The 21,097-nt window shown below is 39.1% G+C and overlaps 1 protein-coding gene across 1 annotated transcript in view; it reads right to left on the bottom strand.

Moving 5' to 3' along the window:
- SNX25 (sorting nexin 25) overlaps positions 1 to 21,097 on the bottom strand; it is an 80,887-nt gene that overhangs the window by 9,307 nt on the left and 50,483 nt on the right. Inside the window, exons 8-13 of the mRNA XM_064710531.1 lie at positions 14,507 to 14,638; positions 12,387 to 12,662; positions 8,082 to 8,240; positions 6,077 to 6,208; positions 1,192 to 1,332; positions 521 to 634 (exon numbers count right to left, since the gene is read on the bottom strand). Of these exons, the coding sequence (XP_064566601.1) occupies positions 521 to 634; positions 1,192 to 1,332; positions 6,077 to 6,208; positions 8,082 to 8,240; positions 12,387 to 12,662; positions 14,507 to 14,638 (954 nt within the window). The remainder of the gene's footprint in view (positions 1 to 520; positions 635 to 1,191; positions 1,333 to 6,076; positions 6,209 to 8,081; positions 8,241 to 12,386; positions 12,663 to 14,506; positions 14,639 to 21,097) is intronic.

Raw genomic sequence — 21,097 nt, forward strand, 5'->3', positions numbered from 1 at the left:
GTGACACATCACAACACAGCAACACATCAATTAAATATTTCTTGTTAAGGAATAAGATGTATTGAGGCATCCAATAAAACTGATTAAATTGCAGCTCAGAGGTAGTGTGAGAAAAAAATCCCTATCTCACAAAGATACTTTAAGAAACTATTTCTAAAGTACTGGAACTAGTAAGAATAAAGCTTTTAGTCTTACAACCTTCTTGTTTTATAACAATTTCTCCCATGTAAGGAATTTGTTGTGAATGTTGTGAATGAAGGAGTTTTAGCTGAAAGTGGCAATTAAAGGATTCATTATGATTCTTCAATTAATTGAAGTTTAAATTAACTTACTACTAGAGGAATGGTTACTATCAGTCAAACTCATCTCAACTTTGACATTTTGTACAACTTTGACATTTATAGTGTCAAATTTTACATTTGACCTATTTGTTCTAGGCTCTTTCTTTAGGCAATAGAGAGGCAGCAGCCTCTCAATTCTCCTGTTTAGATATCTGTCAGTTTTGTCCTTATTATCTTACCTGTAGAAAGTTATTAAGCTGGTTCTTGGATTTCTCCATGAATTTCTGGTCTACGGATTTGAAGGGCAGCTTGCTGAGAGAAGGCAACTGAACTTTCTTTAATGATGGAAAACACTGTGTAGGAGAAAGGAGAGCTCAGTTAAGATGTATGCAGAGAAAAAGACAGGTGGTTCCAAATGGAAATGAAGAGACTCCTTTTTGCTCTCATCTCACTTCCACACCCCTCTCAAGAAAACACCTTCCCTTTACCACTATGGGCTGACACATCTGAACCCTTCCCCTTTACAGCACCATTATCTATTCCTTATCAGACAGAAAGGTTAAAGCACTGTGAAAAAAATCCCAACCTTCTCTCTCCCCAAAAGCTGTCATTTCTAATACTTCCCCAGAAGCCAGACATAAAACCTCACTCCTATAGCAGGCTCTTGTATGACAGTGCAGAGCATATACCATTTTGAAATGGGATTAGTCCAGTAAAACATTATTAAGGGGAAAAAATTAAAAACAAGTTTTATAATCATTTGTCAGAGACCAGAAATATGCAGATAGAAATCTAGTTCTAAAGTGCTAAAAGCCAAAAGGCTGGCACTAAAACTGGAAGCATAAATTGTTATCATTCTGACAAATTTTGTCAGTTTGTATCTTTTCCCTCCCCTAACCAGGATTCATACCTCGCTGAGTTTGCGGTGTAGGTTCTGAAACTCATTGAGCTTCCTGGGAACAGTCCAGTTCTTAGTTTCAGCTCCACCAACTTCTTGTAAACTCACCATGACAGAGTAACAGGGCACTTGTTCGCCATTCTCTTCTAAAACCTTGTGGGGGAAATAAAAACAGATAAGGTAATATCTGTTGAAAGTAAATGGTGGAACATTTAACTGTGAACACAGGAACATCTGAACAGTGAACAGGTGACTTACAACCTCAGTCATCAGTCCCACACTTCTCTTAAGATTTGAAGGCTCCATATGGAGCAATTCCCTTAATGAAGTAACCATCACCCAAAGTGCTGTACCAGTCCTGAACCAGCCCTGCAGCTAACCACTATTACACCTTACCTACAGTTTGCAATGCTGTCCACCAGCAGCCACATCTCCCTGACATGTCCTCCTCAAACAGCTGAGTGTATTGTTTTGGTTTTTAAGGTACCTACCATGGCTTTGTGATTGCTGCTCAATGCTCCATCTCTCCTATCTGCATTTACCTGAGTGTTCTTCCTTCATTTCCCCCCCTTCCCAGTGCTTCTGCTGAGGCTTACCCACACACCAGTGGAGTGATTTACGGAGTGATTTCTCTGCTCACTTGAGCTGTTCTCCTTGCACAGTTTGTGGTATCCATGCACTATTTCTGAGGCACTCACAATTTTACAAAAATACTGATACATCCAACTACAATCCTCAGCCAGAAGAAGGAGAAGCAATTAACCACATTGTGCAAATGGGAAAACTACACCAAAGTTAAGCAATTTTTCTTGAGATGACAGCAGCAGTGTGACCACACTGTTTCTTAATTTGATATAAGAATTGGCATAAGAATTTCATTCTTATGTCCTATTGGTAGCAAATTTTTTACTTATTTTGAGGAGACACCCAGATTGATTATGAAAAACAAATAACAGAAATGCATAAAATATTTCACTCTACAATGCTTGTGTCTTTATATACATGCAAATAATGATAAGGTAATTATAAAATACCACTCCCAGTCTTTTTGAGCAAAGTTATAACCTTAAAGCTTTTTTAAAAAAAAGAATATTTAACAAATCTAATTAGAATAAGAATAAATGTTAAAATTCATATAATTATGACACCTTTTCTGAGAAGCCTGTAGAGACAACACAATGCTGTGGATGAACAAATTGACAAGCACCTACATCACCCTTGTAAAAGCCACGTGGCTGAAATGTACCTTCATATTTTTAAGCTACTGAGAGCTGTACATTGATAATATTCCCTGTGATGCATTCCTCATAAAGCTGCACAAGGACTACTGGGAAGCCAAGTCTGAGGCCCAGATTTCACAAATCCCTGTCCAAGAGCTGCAGCAGCACTCAGACAGAATACAAAGCACCAGCCTGAATGCCTGCAAATGTGCCAGGTTCTCAGTGCAGCTATTTGGAGAAGTGCCTATCTCCTGCCAGACTACTGCAGAAATAGATGCTTGAACAGCCCCCAAGGTGCAGGTCAGAGAGACATGGTGCAGAACAACTGGGACTGTCTGGGACAGTCCCTGCCCTGTCTACTCTGAGCTACACTGGATCTGTGTTTGCAGGTGACCCACAAACCCCTCCTGGCTGTCACTGTTCAACAGTGGGAGATGAGTGCTGAAATTGCTGATTGGAGTCATGCCTATGATTTTCCATGCTAAATTTGTTCCCAGGGCAGGGGTTTGCATGTGTAAGGTCATCTGAACTGTAATTGTTGGGAGAGAGCACAGAGCCTCTGAAAGCACATTTTCAAAATGGGAGGACTTAGTACTCCTGCTTCAAGCTGTGTGCAGAATCCCCTAAATTCCAATTACCAGATGTAGACACATGACAGCTTTTTTTTTCCAAGTACCCTCAAATAAATACTGAAAACTTTCAGGATCTTCTTAGGAATGCAAATTTTTTTATCAACTTAAGTGCTTGTGAATTTGTTTCTCCAAATTAATGAATAAACTGGAAAACAGAAAAACTGAATGTTAGGAGGTCTTCTAAACCAGGAGATCTAGTCCTCTGCTGTTAGCAGGCACCAGCTCATACAATTGCTATCATGCATTAGTTCAAACTATAGAGCATATTCCTCTGATTCTCCCTTTTGCTAAGTTAAGCAAATGAAGTTTGAAAGTGCATTCAGAACCACTTCTCATGGGAGAAGTTCCTCATTCAAATTCCCCTTCCCAAGGGACACGGCCCAGCACCTGCAATGGACTGTAGCACTTGCTCATCCTGAGTGGAAACTCCCTCCTGATGTGTTCAGGGGCTGCATTTACCCTTGACAGACCTGCAGCCTGCCCAAGATGAGCTGCATATCTGCCAAGCCACCACATCTCTACTGTTTCCAGCCAAGAGGTGCTCAGGGGGTCAGAGCTGAAGCCCAGAGCTCCTGCAGAACACAAACCTTGCATGCCACATTGTGAGACTGAGCTTCTAATGCTCCTGCCCAAAAAACCATCTGGCTTTTTCCCAGCCTTCCTAACCCTGTTTCAGGTGCTGTCTGTGCAGTGCTGAGTACTGGGGGAAAATCACTTCTCTGTTCCTGCTGGCCCCACTATTTCTGGTACAGGCCAGGCTGCATTTGGTCTCCTTGACCACCTGGGCACGCTCCTGGCTCATGTTCAGACAGCTGTCAACCAGCAGCCCCAAGTTCCTGTCCACTGAGCAGCTTTCAGCCACCTCTTGTCCAGGTGTGTAGTGTGGTAACCACAAGGAACATGCAATTTGTTCACCTTATTCAGATCTACAAACTCAATTCCTTCTGAAAGCAATAGACTTTTTTAAAGATGTTATGCTCTGAAACAGTCTTTCTTTGGACAAGGAAGACAGAATGTCTGTTAAAACATTAAATGATACAAGGCCAAAACAATTAAAGCAAGCAGATCAAGGTAGATAATTTAGCTCTAAGTTACATACCTGTAATGAGGTATGTAATTACAGAATTACACAAGTTGTTAGCATAGGTCCCTCATTCTGCATCTTCCTATTGTATTTTTCAACCTCTATCAGTCAGCCACTGAGTCTCTTTCAACACTGAGTCCCTTTCAAAATTATGAGCTACCAAAAGACACCTAGAGATTATATTATTTACACTGATTTATATATATATAGTTCACACACAGACTTAGTATATTTCAATTACTCAAAACTACAAAGACTGAAATATTCAAGCTAAGAGATTACAAACAAGAGTGTGGACATGGTTTTTTCCAAGACTTAAGTAATTTTTTTCTTTTGTGCATTCTCTGTTAACTGATTTAGTAGATCAGTTTAAAAGCTAAATGACTGGCCATTACACTTTCAGCTCAAGATCTATAGCAAAAATTACTTTTACTAAAATTTTCTGCTAAACAACAGGGCCAAGATTTTCTATCTCTAAAATCACAGAGCTATATTCTAGGATTGGCAACAATATATTTTGCAGATAGAAAGACTATGTCATCTACTCATGCCCCCTGAAACCATCAACTGCAGCTAGAATATTCCCAAGCAATTGATCCATGTTTTTTCCAGCCTACCCTATTAAGCATGGAGTTGCAAACAGCACAATTTATGCAAGCCTATATTTAATTTCCTAATCCAGTACTACTCATAAGTTATAGCTAAGGCAGCAAGCAATTAAAAGCCTTTTCTAACTTCTCTCTAATTTAGCCATAGCACCTTCTCTGGTAGAGAGGCACTGGACAGTTGTATATGGTTACATAAATATAAATATGATATATAAATATGTGTATATTATGTTATATAAATATGTATGTTTGCACAGAAAGCTGCCATTCTGCACCCAGAGTTTACCAGAGTTTAAGACCAGGTTTCAAAAGCTACAAATAACTCTTAAGAAGACAACTTCAGAACTTTTCAGTTCCCAAAAGTGCCACCTGCAAACGGCATTAAAACAAAAACAAATCCAGATGTTTCCACATGGAGAATTTGGTTTTAAAACTGGCACCTTACATTTTTTGACCTGTTGGATTTATTTCTTTCACAATGACTTTAACAGTTGACAGACGTATCACTGGCTTGCAAGAGCTTAAGACACAACCAAATAAACTCCACAGCACATAATTTTTTGCTCCAACAAAGAGTTACCTCAAGAAAACTATTTGTTTTCTTTTCAGGAACATTTTCTTAGTGGCACAGAAAGGCGAGGCAGTAGAGACCAAATTAATCTTTAGATTTTCATAGTGATACTGTTAAGAAGATTACTTATGTATGTCAGCCTACACTTCCTAAATAACAAGCATTCACTGAGTCCCTTTCATGGTAAGTGTTACTGGAGAGCCAGAAGGTGGTAATACTCTGTTTTCATCACACTTTTTTGCATGCATTCTACAATTGTCTGCCTATGCCCAAATGGAACAGCAAAACAAGACCAAAAAAGAGTAACAACTTCTTCAACTTACAGATATAAAGCACTTTCTTTCCAGGCATTCAAGCCCCTTGAAACTGTACAGCCATTAAATACAAAACCCAAAAAGTATAAGCACTGCATCTTTGAGACACAGCAGAGACACAACTGCACCCAAGTGCAATAGCATGGTAATATAGGAAGACACAGTTCTTATGAAAAACAGTGCCCCTAAGATAGCAAATTACTGTACCCAGTGCCAAAACTTGTTTATGTACACGCAGGTAATTTTTATAACTCCATTACAACTGTGTCTGAGGAATAGAAACTGTGTATGCATCATAGTAGCCACTGGGAAACAGAAAAGGAGCTCAGAAGATGTTAGGGTTCTTTCCCCCACAAGCAAATTTTAAGTATAGACAGGTATAAGGAAATTATCTACACATTTTTCTTCTGCTTTTCATTCAAGTTTGAATAGACCCAGCAGGTCAAAAGGCAGAAAAAAATGCCCTACCTCTCCTGAGACAATGAAGGCTTTCCACATGCCAAGATTCTCACACCACCAGTCTGTTCTTGCAATGTGCAGCTGAAGGTCACTGTGCTCTCTCTCCATCAGAGTAATTTCATCCTTCAGCTTAGAAACAATCTGCAGAGAAAAGTTTATTCATTACAATTGGTAGGGAAAAGCTTGTGCAGCACACAAGATTTACGTCTTTACAGACACTGTTCTGAAAGAAGAAAAGGTACAAAAGCACTGGGAGAACAATTTCTGTGGATTAAAAAAAAATAAATTACAAGTGAGAAAATCGATGATGTCTCAAACTTGTAGAGCACACAGCAATCTTAAAGGTCAACCCTAACAATGAAATAAAAAAAACAAGTTAGAAGTACAACTACTATCACACTACTGGCATAAAAGACACTTGAGATAGGATTATATATTACACACAGTATGTTTTATAAGAATTTGAAATTGCCATTAATGAAATATACCTTACTGAAGACATCTTCATCATTTTCAGGTACACATCATGTGACTGAAGAACCTGGGAACAGATTTCCTTTCTAGGGATTTAGCTAAGTTAGAAATCACTCAAAGTTATCACTTATTTCATTCTAGTTTTGAGAAGGCAAGGATTTGTTATTGTGGAAAGCGCAAAAAGTAGCCAAACATCCTGCCAGGATACAGTATAACAAGAGAAGGTGGAAATATACATAAGATGTAACATTAGAAACACAGCAAAAACAAATGACATTTTTCCATTTTTAAATATGATATACCACTTAGCCAAATTTGTCAGTTCTATCACTTATATCACAAGTAGTGCATTCTACAGAGCTACTGGAATTCTGTCTTGTTCAGAATTTTTGTCTCATGTCAGATGTAAAACATATATGTGACAGCTATATAACAATTTTCTAGCAAATACCTCACCTTCAGAATAACTTCATATTTTATTTGCTATCAATGCTGAGGCTTCTCTACAATCACCTTACATTCACTCCAGCAGCATCCAGAACATTCAATAAATACAGAACAACTGGTAAGATTTTATCATAAGTAAACAGCTGTTACATTTACAAACTGAATACTGAGACTTTACAATAATACTGGATCCATTTTACTGTTCTGTTTCAGAGATGTAGCTATTTTCCAAGCCCATTTTAGAAACAAAACATACAGGGAAAAACCCACAACTTCAGTAGGGGTGCAATCCCTGCCTCCCCAAAAGCCTAAGTACAGAAAGAATGTAACTGTTATGGTTTCAAGAATGCAAAAGGAACACAGAATATTCTTGTGAATGGAACATTATATAAAGTTTTAGTTATAGAGAATCATAGAAGGGCTTGGGTTGGAAGGGGGACACTCCAGAACAGCTGCAAGCATTTTCAGTTGTCTGCAGCACCCTCTGGCAGAAGGAAGATGTGGAAGGGACAGAGGGAATGAAGCCAGCCAGGGGGGCACAAACTCCAGTGCCCACACCTTTCTCCTGGAGGTGGCCATGCCCAGAGCTGGGGCATCAGCTCCTATTCAGACAAGCATCTCACACTCACCCTGAGTGAAGGAAAAATGTATGAAGAAGCCAGCCAGGTTCTGAGCAATGACTAATACCCAGGTACATTTTTGTCATCACTAGCAGCAGGATTTTAGGAAAACACCTTGGCTCCTTGTTCATCTTACCCACCATCTACCATCTGCAGCCAAATCCCATTACAGCTGACAAGACAGGCCCAACTGCACCTGAACAACAGGCCTGCAAAATCAACACAAGTAAGTTGGCCCAAGCCATGTGCAAGCCCCTTGCTTCTCCTGAATTCACAAGTTTATTCCCCATATATAAAAGTCATTGTAACTAAACAATTAAAACTAAGTTCTGATTTCACCTTCTGTTTTACAAGTTGACTGAAATAACCATCTGACCCATCCAAAAAGTGACACCTGGATATTACACAAACATACACTTACCCAAAAATAAAATAAATCAAATCAAAGAACTGAAGACACTAAAGTTCCGTACCTTTTTGTCGGGTTTTGGTGAATTACAAATGGAATTTAGAGCCTGTTTCTTATACTCAAGCTTGTCATTTAGCTGGCGAAGTTTATTTACAGCATAACTGGCCTGTTCATTAATTCTTGTGCTGCATTCTTCAGTAGCTTCTTCACAACAACCTTGGCTCTAGGAATAGAGGGTGAGGGTAATTGCTACATTAATATGAGAAAAGAGACAGTTATTCACAGAATGACAGAATGGTTTCAGCTGGAAGGGACCTTGAAGATCACACAGTTCTGATCTCACTGCCATTGGCATAAACACTTTCCACTGGACCAGACTGGTCAGAGCCCATCCAGCCTGGCCTTGAACACCACCAGGGATGGGGCAGGAGGTGAGTTATTGTTTGCTTCTTGATATAGATGAAAATGTAGGTAATAACAGATATTCCAGCCTTCAGATCCAACATGAAATGTCAGTCTGTTGTAAAAAGCCAAACCAAAACCAAAAACCCCAACAGACAAAGCGTCATTACCACTTCTAGAATGGTTCCTTTTCAACTCACAGCAACAGTGCAAAAATGACCTTCAAGCTAAGGCTTTAGTGTTAATGAGAGGTAGAGTTAAAGTTTGTTTAAAAAGCAAAAACAGCTTAGTAGTCATGATGAATATTCAGAGCCAGATAGAAAAGTAAATACTTAGCACTGAGCTGAAAGATAATGAGGATGGGGCAGCAGGGAATAAAACCAAAAAAAAATCCACATTTCTAACAAACAGACCTGCCTCCCACAAACCTTCACAAAACAGATTTGTCATCCTGCACAACAATCTAAACCAAGTCCTTTAGCTTTCTACACAGATTTTATTGCTGTTTTTAGAAGTGTTAATAAAAATGTGTTAAAAGCACATATGCCTTACCCTAAATTCATAAATCATTTTCATATATTCATTCAGACAAACCAATAACTTTTTCCATCTTGTGTACTACAGGCTGCAAAAAAATAGAAAACTTCACACCTTTCAGTGACATTTTCCTTAATAGCTTCTGACATATAGCTCAGCCTCCCCCTTCTTACTGTACTTCCCCAAATAGACATGAAGACCTTGAGATCTAGCAAGCAGCACTCAGCTTTTACTGCTGCTATGTTCAAAGATCTTTGAGGTCTGTTTGTGACTGAGTATATCTAAATTTATCTGTGGGAAGCTGAGTCTATTCTCTTGAAGAGGAGTTCTATGTTATTTAATGATATTCCAATTAAGTAAACTGTATCCTTATATCATAAAGAAAAAGTTAACAGAAGGAACTCTTGTTGTCTTGTAAATTCTGTGAGTTTTAGAGGAGACAATCCTGTTGTAAATTCCATCTTATATCTTATTTAAGAAAATCTGAGAAGAGATAACAGCAGCAACAATAACTAATCTCCTTAGCATCATCCTCGAACATAATGCAGGAGTTCTAGGTTGAGAAATCCGTGCCCTTTCCTAGCTCTGCATTTGCCTGCTCTGTGGCTGAGTAAAAAGCCATTAGCTCCATGCCCTGTCCTTTCTTCTCTCTATTCTGCATGGACTATGAACTCCTAGGGTCAGAAACTTGCCTCCAAGCATGAGCACAGACCTCAGCTCAGAATGTTGTCTTCTGGCGCTACAATAACACAAATAATAATAATTAACAATATTGGGTGCTATTTAAAATGCTAATGTAAAGAACCATAAAAAAAACCCCAAACCTTACACTTGTGGGGAAGCACAGACGTAAAGAATGAATCAAAAATGCTATTTTCAACACAGAAGAATTAGAAGACTTTTCATAGGAAGTTCAATGCTAGCAATCAAAGAAATGAAATTAAATTACAAATCAGTGAGGCTGTGCTCCCAGAAGCAGGATACATGATTTCTCTGTCATTAACTTTTCAGACACTTAAAGCCAAAAAAACCACTGCTAAATCAGTAGGTTTATCACATAAAAAAAAGCCAGAATCACAAGATCAAATAACCTGTATTCAAAATATCAAATTTAACAACCAACCAGTTCACTCAAAGCTGAGATCACAATGGATTGCTCTGCCTTCCCCTCATTGGTAAGCTGCTAATGGCTTCCATTTCTGTGAGTGACGTAGAACACAGCTGTCAGCCTTATTTTAGTGATCTGACACATGCAGTACCAATGCCATCACCAGATCCTCTCCTCAAAGTCCTGGATGCCAGCACTGCCTGCTTCAGGATCTCTACCTGTGGCGTTTGCCCAAGCAGAAATACCTGGAGGTTTGTGGAGGTTTGTCCCAGAAACAGAAAGTGGTGCCAGGCTGGGAAGAAGAAAGAGTTGTTCCAGCTGCAGCAGAACCAGCAGTCTGGCCCTTCCCAGACTCCTGTCTTGAGACTTGATGTTCTCACATTTAATCAGGGCTCACCCTTTTGTCCTCATCTCCTTGAGTGCATGAGATGGCTTTTATCTACTCAGCTACAGCAGTGAAATTTATAGAAAATGAACGCAGGTGATGCCCACAGTGCCCCAGGAAGTGAGGACATAGACCCAAAACCCAAACTAAACAAAACCAATCTGTACTTTCTAACAATATGTATCCCTTCAGAAACATCCAATATCTCAGCTGTCATTTCTGCTGTATGGGGAGGAAAAAGCCCACAAACGTATTAGCCAGTACTGCATTTTCACCAAAATTTGAAAGAACATGGGAAGTTTCAGAAAGACTCTTATATTTTGCTTTCACCTCAAAAACCCTGAAGCATGGCACAGCACCATAAGAACTGCTCTATTCAAGAGATACTCAAGTAGTATATACAACTTCATATTTAATTAGTTGTTAGATTTTTTTTAAACTGTTTTGAATGTTATAAGCAGACTTGGCAATATATTAGTCTTTAAGGCTTCACAGCTTACACAGACTTCATATCTGGTCCACACATATCCAAGGACTCAAAGGAAGGACAGATGACACTGATGTCAAAAATCTAACTTTTTGGCAGCTAAAGTAGATGTTATCAGTACAGCTAGCCCTAAAGTATTGTGCCAGTTTCCTCAGAGAAATCATTATCTGTGTTAGACTTTGAATAAATGATATGAAGAAATTAGAAAGCACAGCACTTAATGCTTCAAGAAGTTCTGAACAAAACTGTTCACAGCCATTGTGCAAAGCCTCAGTGACTGCAAGCACAAGAACACAAAGCCTTTAAGTACCTGCCACTCTCAACACAGAGCTGAGTTAGCAGTGAGAGAACTAGAAAACACATCTTGAATGTTTTATCAAGGAAAAGAATACAGGGGAAAACAAACACTGAAAAGATTCGTCAAGCTCTAAAAGCACATATTGCAAGTAATTTACTTACAACTATTCATCTCTGCAGATTTGCTGATACACAAACTACAAAGACTAGAATACCTCACCTACAGAAATTAAAGTCATTTTAAGGAGTAAATACAAAAGCCTCAGGTTCTGGGAAAATTATTTCTAAATAGCAGAATGTAGATCAGCACTTCTGCACTTATTTATTTAGACCTGGTTTTGGACAAACTGTTACATTTCATTGAGTTCTGAGCAAGTTCACTGTAAAATGAAGACACCCATGCTGATCTGAAGCAGCAGCCTGACTGAAAGAGGCACTCAATAGTCTGAGACATGCTCTTGTCAAACTGTTCTTGGATAAACACAACACACAAGCTGCCCTGACATGACTGACTGAGACAGCCCAAGGAAAAAACCTGCCCCAAGAAGAGTTGCCATTGGCTTACTGCTTATGGCATTTAGAATGCTCTGTTTCAGTACTTAGAGTTCTTGTCCCAGATTTATCTTCCAACATGGTCTATTAATTTATTCAATTAATCAATGAGAACCACTAAGGTTATATTTTACATTACTTTTTCTTCTCTTTTGTGCAATTTTAATACCTATTTAGTACCTAGGAAATGCATAGAAGACAGGGACAGTGTCTGGGCAGAAACCTACTAATGTTTCAGTGAGAATTTTTTCACTCAAAAGCAGAGCAGCTGAGCTTATACAAAGTGTGTTTTGCATTCTCTGTTTCTAAGGAGCATAATGAAAGATGTGAAATACAGAAGGCTTAGGAATCTGAACTATCTACTCCAACTAAATTAAAATTTAAGTAGTCTGTCATTTTGTACCATTTTATTTGAAAGAGCATGTAAACAAAAAGTTTTACCAGATGAAACTACAAGAGTGATGATATTTATAAATAAATGAGTAAAATAAAGAAGGGTAGTCAAAAGCTGAAGGACAGAAGATGCTACTACATTCTTTTCTCAGGACAGTCTCTCAGATCTCTTTAAATAACAGTGAAAGAAATTGTCTGTGTGACTCACCACTTCATCTTTGTCCTCAGGAGTTAGCTGAGCAGAACTTCTTTCTTCCTCCTGCTTGACTGATCTCTCATATAAATCACTGACAATGAATGAGGGGTAGTATCTGTCCTTTAGAGTCTCATAAACATCTGCCTGAATTCTGTAGAATACTTCAATGCCTTTATTTCCCACAAGACTTTGCTGTATTTCCTTATAAAGGGATTTTTCCACAGGTATTTCTCTGCTTTCCACAAAAAAATTCTGGTAAATTTCACTCACCAGTTGAGGTATTTCAGCCTAGGAAGCAAGGGAGAGGGAGGGAGAAAAGAATAATGAAAAGATACTGAAAATATCAAGATGACTCAGGAACCAGGTGCACAATTTGAAGGATAATCAAGCTAATTTCCTATCCAAATGTATGAGAAGACATCTGTAAACCTCTTACTGAGCCCAAGCATGCTGCCTGCCTGTGCACCTCTGCTGAGCAATCCATTTTACAAGTTAAGTATGGATGTTTGGTAAGTGAAGGAACAGCTGTGCCCTACAATTGCCAGAGCTTCCACACCCACTCTTTTAAATCCATGTTCCAAAAGCTGGCATTAAAAGGAAGAAAAGTGCTAGAGCAACAGTGTGGTCACCATTTTAAATTCAGATGGGAAAGCTCAGCTGGATCAGCTCTCCTGTCTTCTGCTGAATAGAATCAATTCACTTTACACATCATTATAATTCATTTGCAGAGGAAAAGGGAAAAAAATGCAAGAGGAAAAAAAGCACAATTGAAGAGACATTTACCAGTACAGGAGGCTGGGTATTTTTACTGAGCACAGTAAAGTGCACAGGATTGAACTTTGCATTAATGAACAGGAAAGAGAGAAAGTAATGCAGCAGAGCCCATTATCAGCTCCCTAAATTACCATCTCCCTAAACTGGACAGAATTAAAAAGGGTTTATCCACTCCCTCAGAATGGCACAGTGTTCTTACCTGCCTCATCTGACAACACCACAGCCACGTGGCTGCAGGACACTACCTCTGTGTAAGCTGCCCTGTAGTGGCAGATATATCCACGTCCATATGCACATGCACATTGTTTAGAACAGGAGGACAAAAAATCACAACTGATGAGCAGTAATAAAATGATTTATAGTACCTTTTCCAATCATGAGCAGTTTGCAAGTCAACACTGATTTACAGAACTCTTCTCTTCTCTCTGACAAACCATTTTTATCAACACTGTCTAGCTTGAATTGGTTGGTAGTCATTTTTTCAGTCTGTATTAATAGCTCACAACTCATACTCTACAATTTATCTCTCTCTTTACAGGATGCTTTATGCTTTCCAATTGATTGGAGTAAGAGCAATAAAATTACAGTGAACAAAAAGTTAACTAATAATCAATAATCAAATCAGTATTTCATGCTAGAGTGAATCCTGAAGGTTTAATTGCTTCCCCAGAAATCCACCACACTGGTGACAAACAGCAAATTTGTATTCTACAAATTCTTCCTCTGTACCATTGCTTGTTGCAACTTTAAGTGATATTCCCTATCCTTGTTTCAGGGTTCTAACTCCTACTTTATTTTAGCCAAAATTACGATATAGCATTGTTTCTTCTCTCTATCAGCAGTGTGGCATTCCTGGAGAAATTTAGCTGCTACAGATTAGGGAGAGATCTTTTAAAGCAGCATTTCTCTTCCAAAGAGATTTTAAGAATGTATATACACACGATTTCATTATTTTGGATGGAAAGGGCTGTTTGTAATTGGCAAGATAAGACACTGATGTACAGAGTATCCAAGTGGAACGTTCTTCTAGATTTCATGTGAATTAATACAAATAAGCCTGCATGTTTTACTGCATGTTTTTTCTCTGGTGGAGGGGGCTACTCCTTTTGCATATCAAGTATTCCTTTTAACAGATGTTGTTACACCAACCAGCAATAAATTATCACAACAGCCCACAAATTTTAATTGCAATATTAACCTCAAATATTGACATGAAGCAGCTAAAAACACCCCAAATTGCTTAGAACCCATCCTATGCTATTGATACTTCAAAAACATGAAGACATTTCCTATCATCAAGACCACAACAAACAGTGCCATCAATGTACAAAGCCATATAGGCTTGCAACTTCTTCCACCTTGTTAGCACTCTTGAGATTCTCCACAGACTCCCAGAAGCCAATCAAAGCCATCTTGTCCATCCTCTCCATGTAGATCCGGAAGTGCTCTCGGTATGAAGGGTTGGCCAAAATCTCTTCAAACTGAAGAATCTGAAGAAGGGAAAACTAAGAATAAAAACTGGGAAAGTGCCTAATTCTAACTCCTTTCCTTATAGGGAAAATCTTTTCATCATGCATCCCACAAACATGTCCTAGATTCAACTACACAGACCTCCTACGGTAATAGTTTTGCTTCATTAAAAAAAAGAGAGTTTTAAGTACTTGGAAGATAAATTCATCTTTGCTTCTATCAGATAGTAAATACCTCCACATCTTTCTAATCAGGAGACTTTTCAAAGGACTAAGATGGCATTTCAAGTCACTCATGAAATGCTATTGTCAAAAATTTAACTTCCAATGTTCCTGCAAAGCAGAGGAGCCTGAAAGCTAAATAATCTGTTCTTGTTTCAAACACCAGCAGTTTCCATACCACAGCCCACAGACCTTTGAGATGTATCTCAATTATTCCCAGAGACACAGAGAAAGATGTAATACCTTGTCTGCCAGGACACTTGGTGCCCAGTTCCCACTGTTATTGAAAAGCATCTATCAGAAACACAGTCAGGAACGAGCATGTTCTGTGATATAGTGCTCAGGACTTTTCCTGAATGAGGAGGGTTTGCATCAGGCAGCAAAGGAAATGAAACACAGGCTTCCTGTACCCATGCAGATGCTGCAGCCATTGAGAAGTTACATTAAAAAGCCATTATCACTTCCTTATCCTCTACTATTTTTGTGAATCCAGGCCTTTTCTTTGAGACAAACACCTGAAAACAAAATGCTTCTCTGCTAAAATGAACAAAGCTTCCCATACTGAACAAAATTAATAACCTTGTCTTTCTCTGAAAAGGACCAAGTTTTTCCTATTTTCCAAAAATAGGACCATTTTTTGATGTTTCCTCATCAAAACCAAGCAACCTTTCCTCTCCAACCCTTCAGTATTGCAGTTGAACCAGCTTTCATATCACTTATTTAGTGCCATTTCTTTTATCACCAGGAACCCAAACACACTACCCAGAGTAGTCTGAATTTCTTTGTTTCTCACAGGCACCAACCAACTCACATTTTTTCCTTTGAAAAGAAGGAAGGTCCTCAGGCACTAATGAGTCTTCCTATGACTTTGCATTTTATAGCAGAGTTTATTTGGTATGGAGCAAGATGTGAACTCTGAGATTGAGGCATTAATAATTTCTCTAATATGGGTTTTCTTATACCTAACAATAATGATACAATTCTAGTCAGCATCAGGATGCCTCCCTCTCTGGGAAGATTGCTCATTTTCCCAAATCTAGCACCTGTGAAACTCTGCAACCAAGTTATAGGTAGGAAAAACAGTTCCCTTGTCTCAAGCTACACATGAGGAAACCACATACACAAGTATTGGCATAAAATCCCTTTAAAAACCAAGCTAAACGTGGTTCTTTAACAACTGCAGTCCCCTATGTTTTGTCTGAAACAGCTCCCCTAAATTTTGGGCAGTGTTTAAGCAAATTATATTTGTCTCATATGAAATGCTCATTTACATGTTTAAATTTCCCCTGTGAAAGTCATGTGCCATTCTTCTCTTTATCATCCCAATATCTTCTGGACATGACTTTATTCTTAGCTTTAAAACTATTCAGATATATGAATATCTGCCCTTAAAAGCTCACTCTATAAACCTCACTGAAAAGCAGAGAGTACCTTGTTCAAGCTCAGCTTAATACAGAAATGGTGATCAGGCTGTCAAACGGAACAACACAGACATGGCAATTTAAAAGCCAGTCTGTGATTTAGCCTCATTACTGTGCATCATCATATTTTCTATTCAATCATTCTACCAGGGACAATGATTTAAAATACAAGTGTAAGAGGGTCTTCCAGCCCCTCAAACAGATGCTTTCCCCATCTCAGGCTCTGTGAATAGCAGAGTTAATAAACCACAACATGGGGCATGTGCTGTCACTTCTTGAGCGAGAGGTCACCCTGGTCTCCATGCTTCCATGACCCAAGCTATGCCACTCTGGCTGCCAGCAAGGAGGGTAACCAGCAAACAAACAACCCCCCCTCAGAAGTAACTGGGGCTAAGTGCTGCTGCAGGGAGCAAGGCAAGTGCAAACACCTCTCCCACCTAACAAAGGACCCATTGCACCAGTGCCCCACGGTAACCAAAGCAGCAGTGCCTAGCAACAGGGTTACACAAATCTCCTAACAGATAGCCTTGCAAGCTAAAACAAATAAATTAATGGCAGAAAAGCTTACTCCCTTGCAGAAATGAGACCTCTCAAATGTCTTCTTGATTTTTCTTTAAGTCGGGAGTATTCTGGAATCATTAAATATTACCAGTCCTGTACTAAAAGCGTTATGTTACAGCAGCAACACCAACAATGGCAGACACAAGAGGGTTTCAGTTTTGAGGTGAAAAATCATAAATGCATATCTGCTGGTTTTGGCTGGGGTAAAGTTAACATTCTTAAGAGACTGGCATGGGCTATGTTTTAGATTTGTGCTAAACACAAGGCTGAAAACATAGAGGTGCTTTTTTGATGCTAAGCAGAGCTTACACGGAGCCAAGGCCTTTTCTGCTTTTGGTACTGCCACACTGCAGAGCAGACTGGGGCTGTGTGGGGGACTGGGAGCAGACACAGCCAGGACAGGTGACCCCAATTGCTCAGAATGTACAGGGGGGATGTTTGGAGTGATGGCTTTGTCCTCCGAGTCACTGTTACATGTGATGGGGCCCTGCTCTCCTGGGGATGGCTGAACACCTGCCTGCCCAGGGGAAGCAGTGAATTCATTCCTTGTTTGGCTTTGTTTGTGTGTGTGGTTTTTGCTTTCCCTGTTAAACTGTCTTTATCTCAGCCCATGAGTTTTCTGGGTTTTACCCTTCTGATTCTCTCCCCAATCCTGCTGGTGGAGCAGTGAGCGAGCGGCTGCATGGGGCTTGGCTGCTCCAGGGGGAGAAACCACAACAGTCCTTTTTGGCACCCAGCTGTTCTGTGGATCTTACTTCCTTTCATGATTTAAAGAAGTTCTGCAGTAATTTGTAATCCTCATCAAAAGATCATTTTATGATTCAGTATCACCATGGATTAGAGCACAAAACTCCAAGCTGTGCTGGCACATAGGCAGGCATTAGGGCATTTGTACACACTCAAATCTAATATCCAGTTAGCAGATATAATCTCAGAATTATCAGCCTCCACAGCAACCCTTCAAATCCTGTTAACTCAAGAGCAGCTTCTGGGTTTGGAAAAACTAGAAGTTTTAGTGTTGCCTCATCAATTCTCTGCTTCAACAGGAATGTAACTTATATATCACAGCTGGTCACAGACTCTGCCTAAGACTAGGAAAGGGTTTGGTTTTCTATTTTTTTTTTCTCAAGTGGGATGCTTTAACCAGTATCCCTAGCATGTGCCCACAGAGGAGACTTGTCCCTGGCCCTACAGAGCAGAGACTTGTCTTGTTAAATCCCTAAAGACAGTCACAACCTCCCTCTGGACAGGAACATAGAACTACTAGGTAACTTAGGACTGCACAGGCACAGATTAGATGCATGGTACTGTATTTCTTTGCAACACACCAGATTCCCATTCACTGGGAATTCACACAACCACATTGACCTACAATGAATAGCCCAAATAAAGCTGGTAACAGCACTGCAGATGGTTGGGATGAATAGCATTTGGGTCACTAAAGGAAATTTTCTGCTGGGATACCTGCATACAGTCAGACTGCAGAACTGGTTGCCGCTTTGGATTTTTTCCTTTTTTTTATTGGTAGAAGCCAGGAATAAGTGAAATGCAAAAACTATAAATATCTTTTTCCAAGCTGTATTTTAAAAACCCCTTAACTAATGTTTTTTCCACATACTGACCAAAATTAAAACCTATATTTATCTCATTATGCTTTAAAAAGAAGCAAGTCATCAAAGTCTCTCTGTCACAGCAATGTGAACTAAATGCAATGATTATATAAGTATCAGAAAGGATATACTAACCACATAAGGTACCTGACTACTTTACTGCACATATACTAATGTAAAAGCCCCTGCCTTGAGACTCACATGTTCATAAACACTTCTGTCATAAGAAAACCCATCACCAGGCAAACGGGTGACAACAATTGAGGCTTGGTTTCTTAACATTCCCCAAATTCTGTACCATGATGTATCCTGACATAATATGATCTTACAATCTGAAGCTCAGAAATCACTGTGAAAATCTGCTAAGTCACCAGTTAAATCAACATCTATCCACAGATTCAGTGGAAGATGTTCTGCAGCAGTTTCATCTTAGTCCTCATCAGCTGGATTATGAAGACAAGCTCATTCCACCTCAAAATACACTCAGATGGTTTCCTTGCTATTTCACAGCTAGTTCAGGGTCAGATCCCCAGATCCTCTCCCAGAACCCATGATCCACAAAACTGCTCCACTAAGATGCTGTGACTCCATATGTCAAATCTCACAGACGAGGCGGGGTGGCTGTTATGCTCAGCACAACAGAGGGGAAAAAAACCCATTCACTGGATAAACACAGACAAAAAATTCAACTAATTACTGCAGTACTGTGCAGGCATAATTCCTGGGAAAAAGGACTAAAACAGCACTGACTATAAAGACATGCTTTATATATTACACTTAGTCAAACTGCGTTTTCTCCAAAAACAAATCTAACACCGTGGGCAGAGTTTAAATCAGGATCAGAGGTAATGACAGAACTCAGATTCAGAGAATAGCTGTGGTTTATTTGTCTGTTTGTTTGCTTATAAGCATTTGATTAGAATTCACATATGTAGGATTTCCCTAGAGAACCTGGATTCAGGAAAATTAGATAAGTGAAACATGTACAAACTCAAATGAATAAAAATCACAAGACTACATAATCAAACAGAACACTGAGAGCTCCAAATAACCCATCTCCATATATAAGCCCATAATCAGAACATGCATAAAAGATTTTTTACCAGCAATGCCATTACTCCCCTACTACTGCACATTTTCTTGCAGTCAAGAAAAAGCTTTCTATAGGATGCCTAAGTGAAATTAAAATACAAGTTTAATTTACTAGTCAACTCTTTGTTCAACTAGCACCAAAAATTCCCCACAGTTAATAATGTATTCAAGATTCTACACTACACTTATATAAAATATTAATTCAAAACACCATCACTAAATATCCATTTCTGACCTATTTCATGCAAGTTGAAGAAAGGAAGGCAAACATGCAGTTTCTTCTGCAAAGCTAGTTCTGCAATTCAGATGCTACCTTAACAGAAATGTTAACACAACCATACTCTAATATCTAAGGGCCACAAGCTGCAAGCTACTAATGTATCTTACCTACTAAATCCCAAACAATGCCTTTCCCTTTTGCTTAGAAAAGAGCCTGAGTGTTCAGTCAATACTGTCCAAATAGGAGGGGCCAACATCCAAAATAACACCAGCTGCCCTGAAATAAGTACCCAGACTGCAGCTACCACAGTGCTAGGAGAGGATAAGAAGGAGCAACAGTGAAGAAAGACTGATTTCTCAGCTAAGCATTTTTTTGTGCACAAAAGGGGGCAGCATGGCCTCCACCTCTCAAACTGCCTCCCACAGCTTCTTTCCTGGCAATGGAGAATCAGGAACAAGAGAAGGGGGAAGCAGTTTTCCTATTTTCTACACTGACATGACATTAGAGGAGTTCTACGGCTTCATCACAGAAACACCAAAAGCTTAGAAGCAAAACTGCCTCAGATCCCACTGTTTACACCATCACCACAACAAATGCCTCTGCAAGATGTCATTATTTCTATTAATAGTACCATTAACTCAATATTGAGCTGCTCATTGATATATTTGCAGGATATAACCCCAGGCCAGCAACTCCCACTAAAAAACCCTATTGGTTCATGAAACATGCAATATCAACTTAAGGAATTCCTTTAATTTTAATTACAATATTATATTTTATTATATTCCTGACCAATCCCTGCCCCTATCAAGTGCATTTTCACTGCTGGACTCCAGTCTTGAACAATCTTATGTCCCATGTATCTATCCAGAAAAGTTGGTAACATCTCAGCAGGCATCAAAAGTGGCATCATAGGCTCATGCAGTGCTGCCACATGCTCCCAGCTCTCTTTTTCTTCTTGGCACCAATTGCTGCATTCAACTTCAGGAAAGAGAATAGGACTGTCTTGGCACAATCTATGACACACCATCTGAAATAATGCTTTAAGGACAAGTGGGGAGTAAGGAATCATTATGTTTCAGACCTTACTCAAGAAAAAACAAAATACAAAAAGTAGGAACTATTTCTCCATTATTCTACTTCTTATAATATGCTACTAAGTTACAATTACTATAAGGCCATAATGAAAATAAAGATCCCTGCAGGAAAAGATAAGCTATTTCCTACCTACATGAAAAACATAAAATCTTTTCACATTTGAATACATCAGCTACTATGCTTTGCCCAAAGGGAACAGAGCAGATTAGAAAAGAAGTCACTAAAATTTTTAAAGATTTGCAAGGCTAAGTAGTTA

This window comes from Zonotrichia leucophrys, chromosome 4, assembly GCF_028769735.1.
Source record: "Zonotrichia leucophrys gambelii isolate GWCS_2022_RI chromosome 4, RI_Zleu_2.0, whole genome shotgun sequence".
NCBI lineage: Eukaryota > Metazoa > Chordata > Aves > Passeriformes > Passerellidae > Zonotrichia > Zonotrichia leucophrys.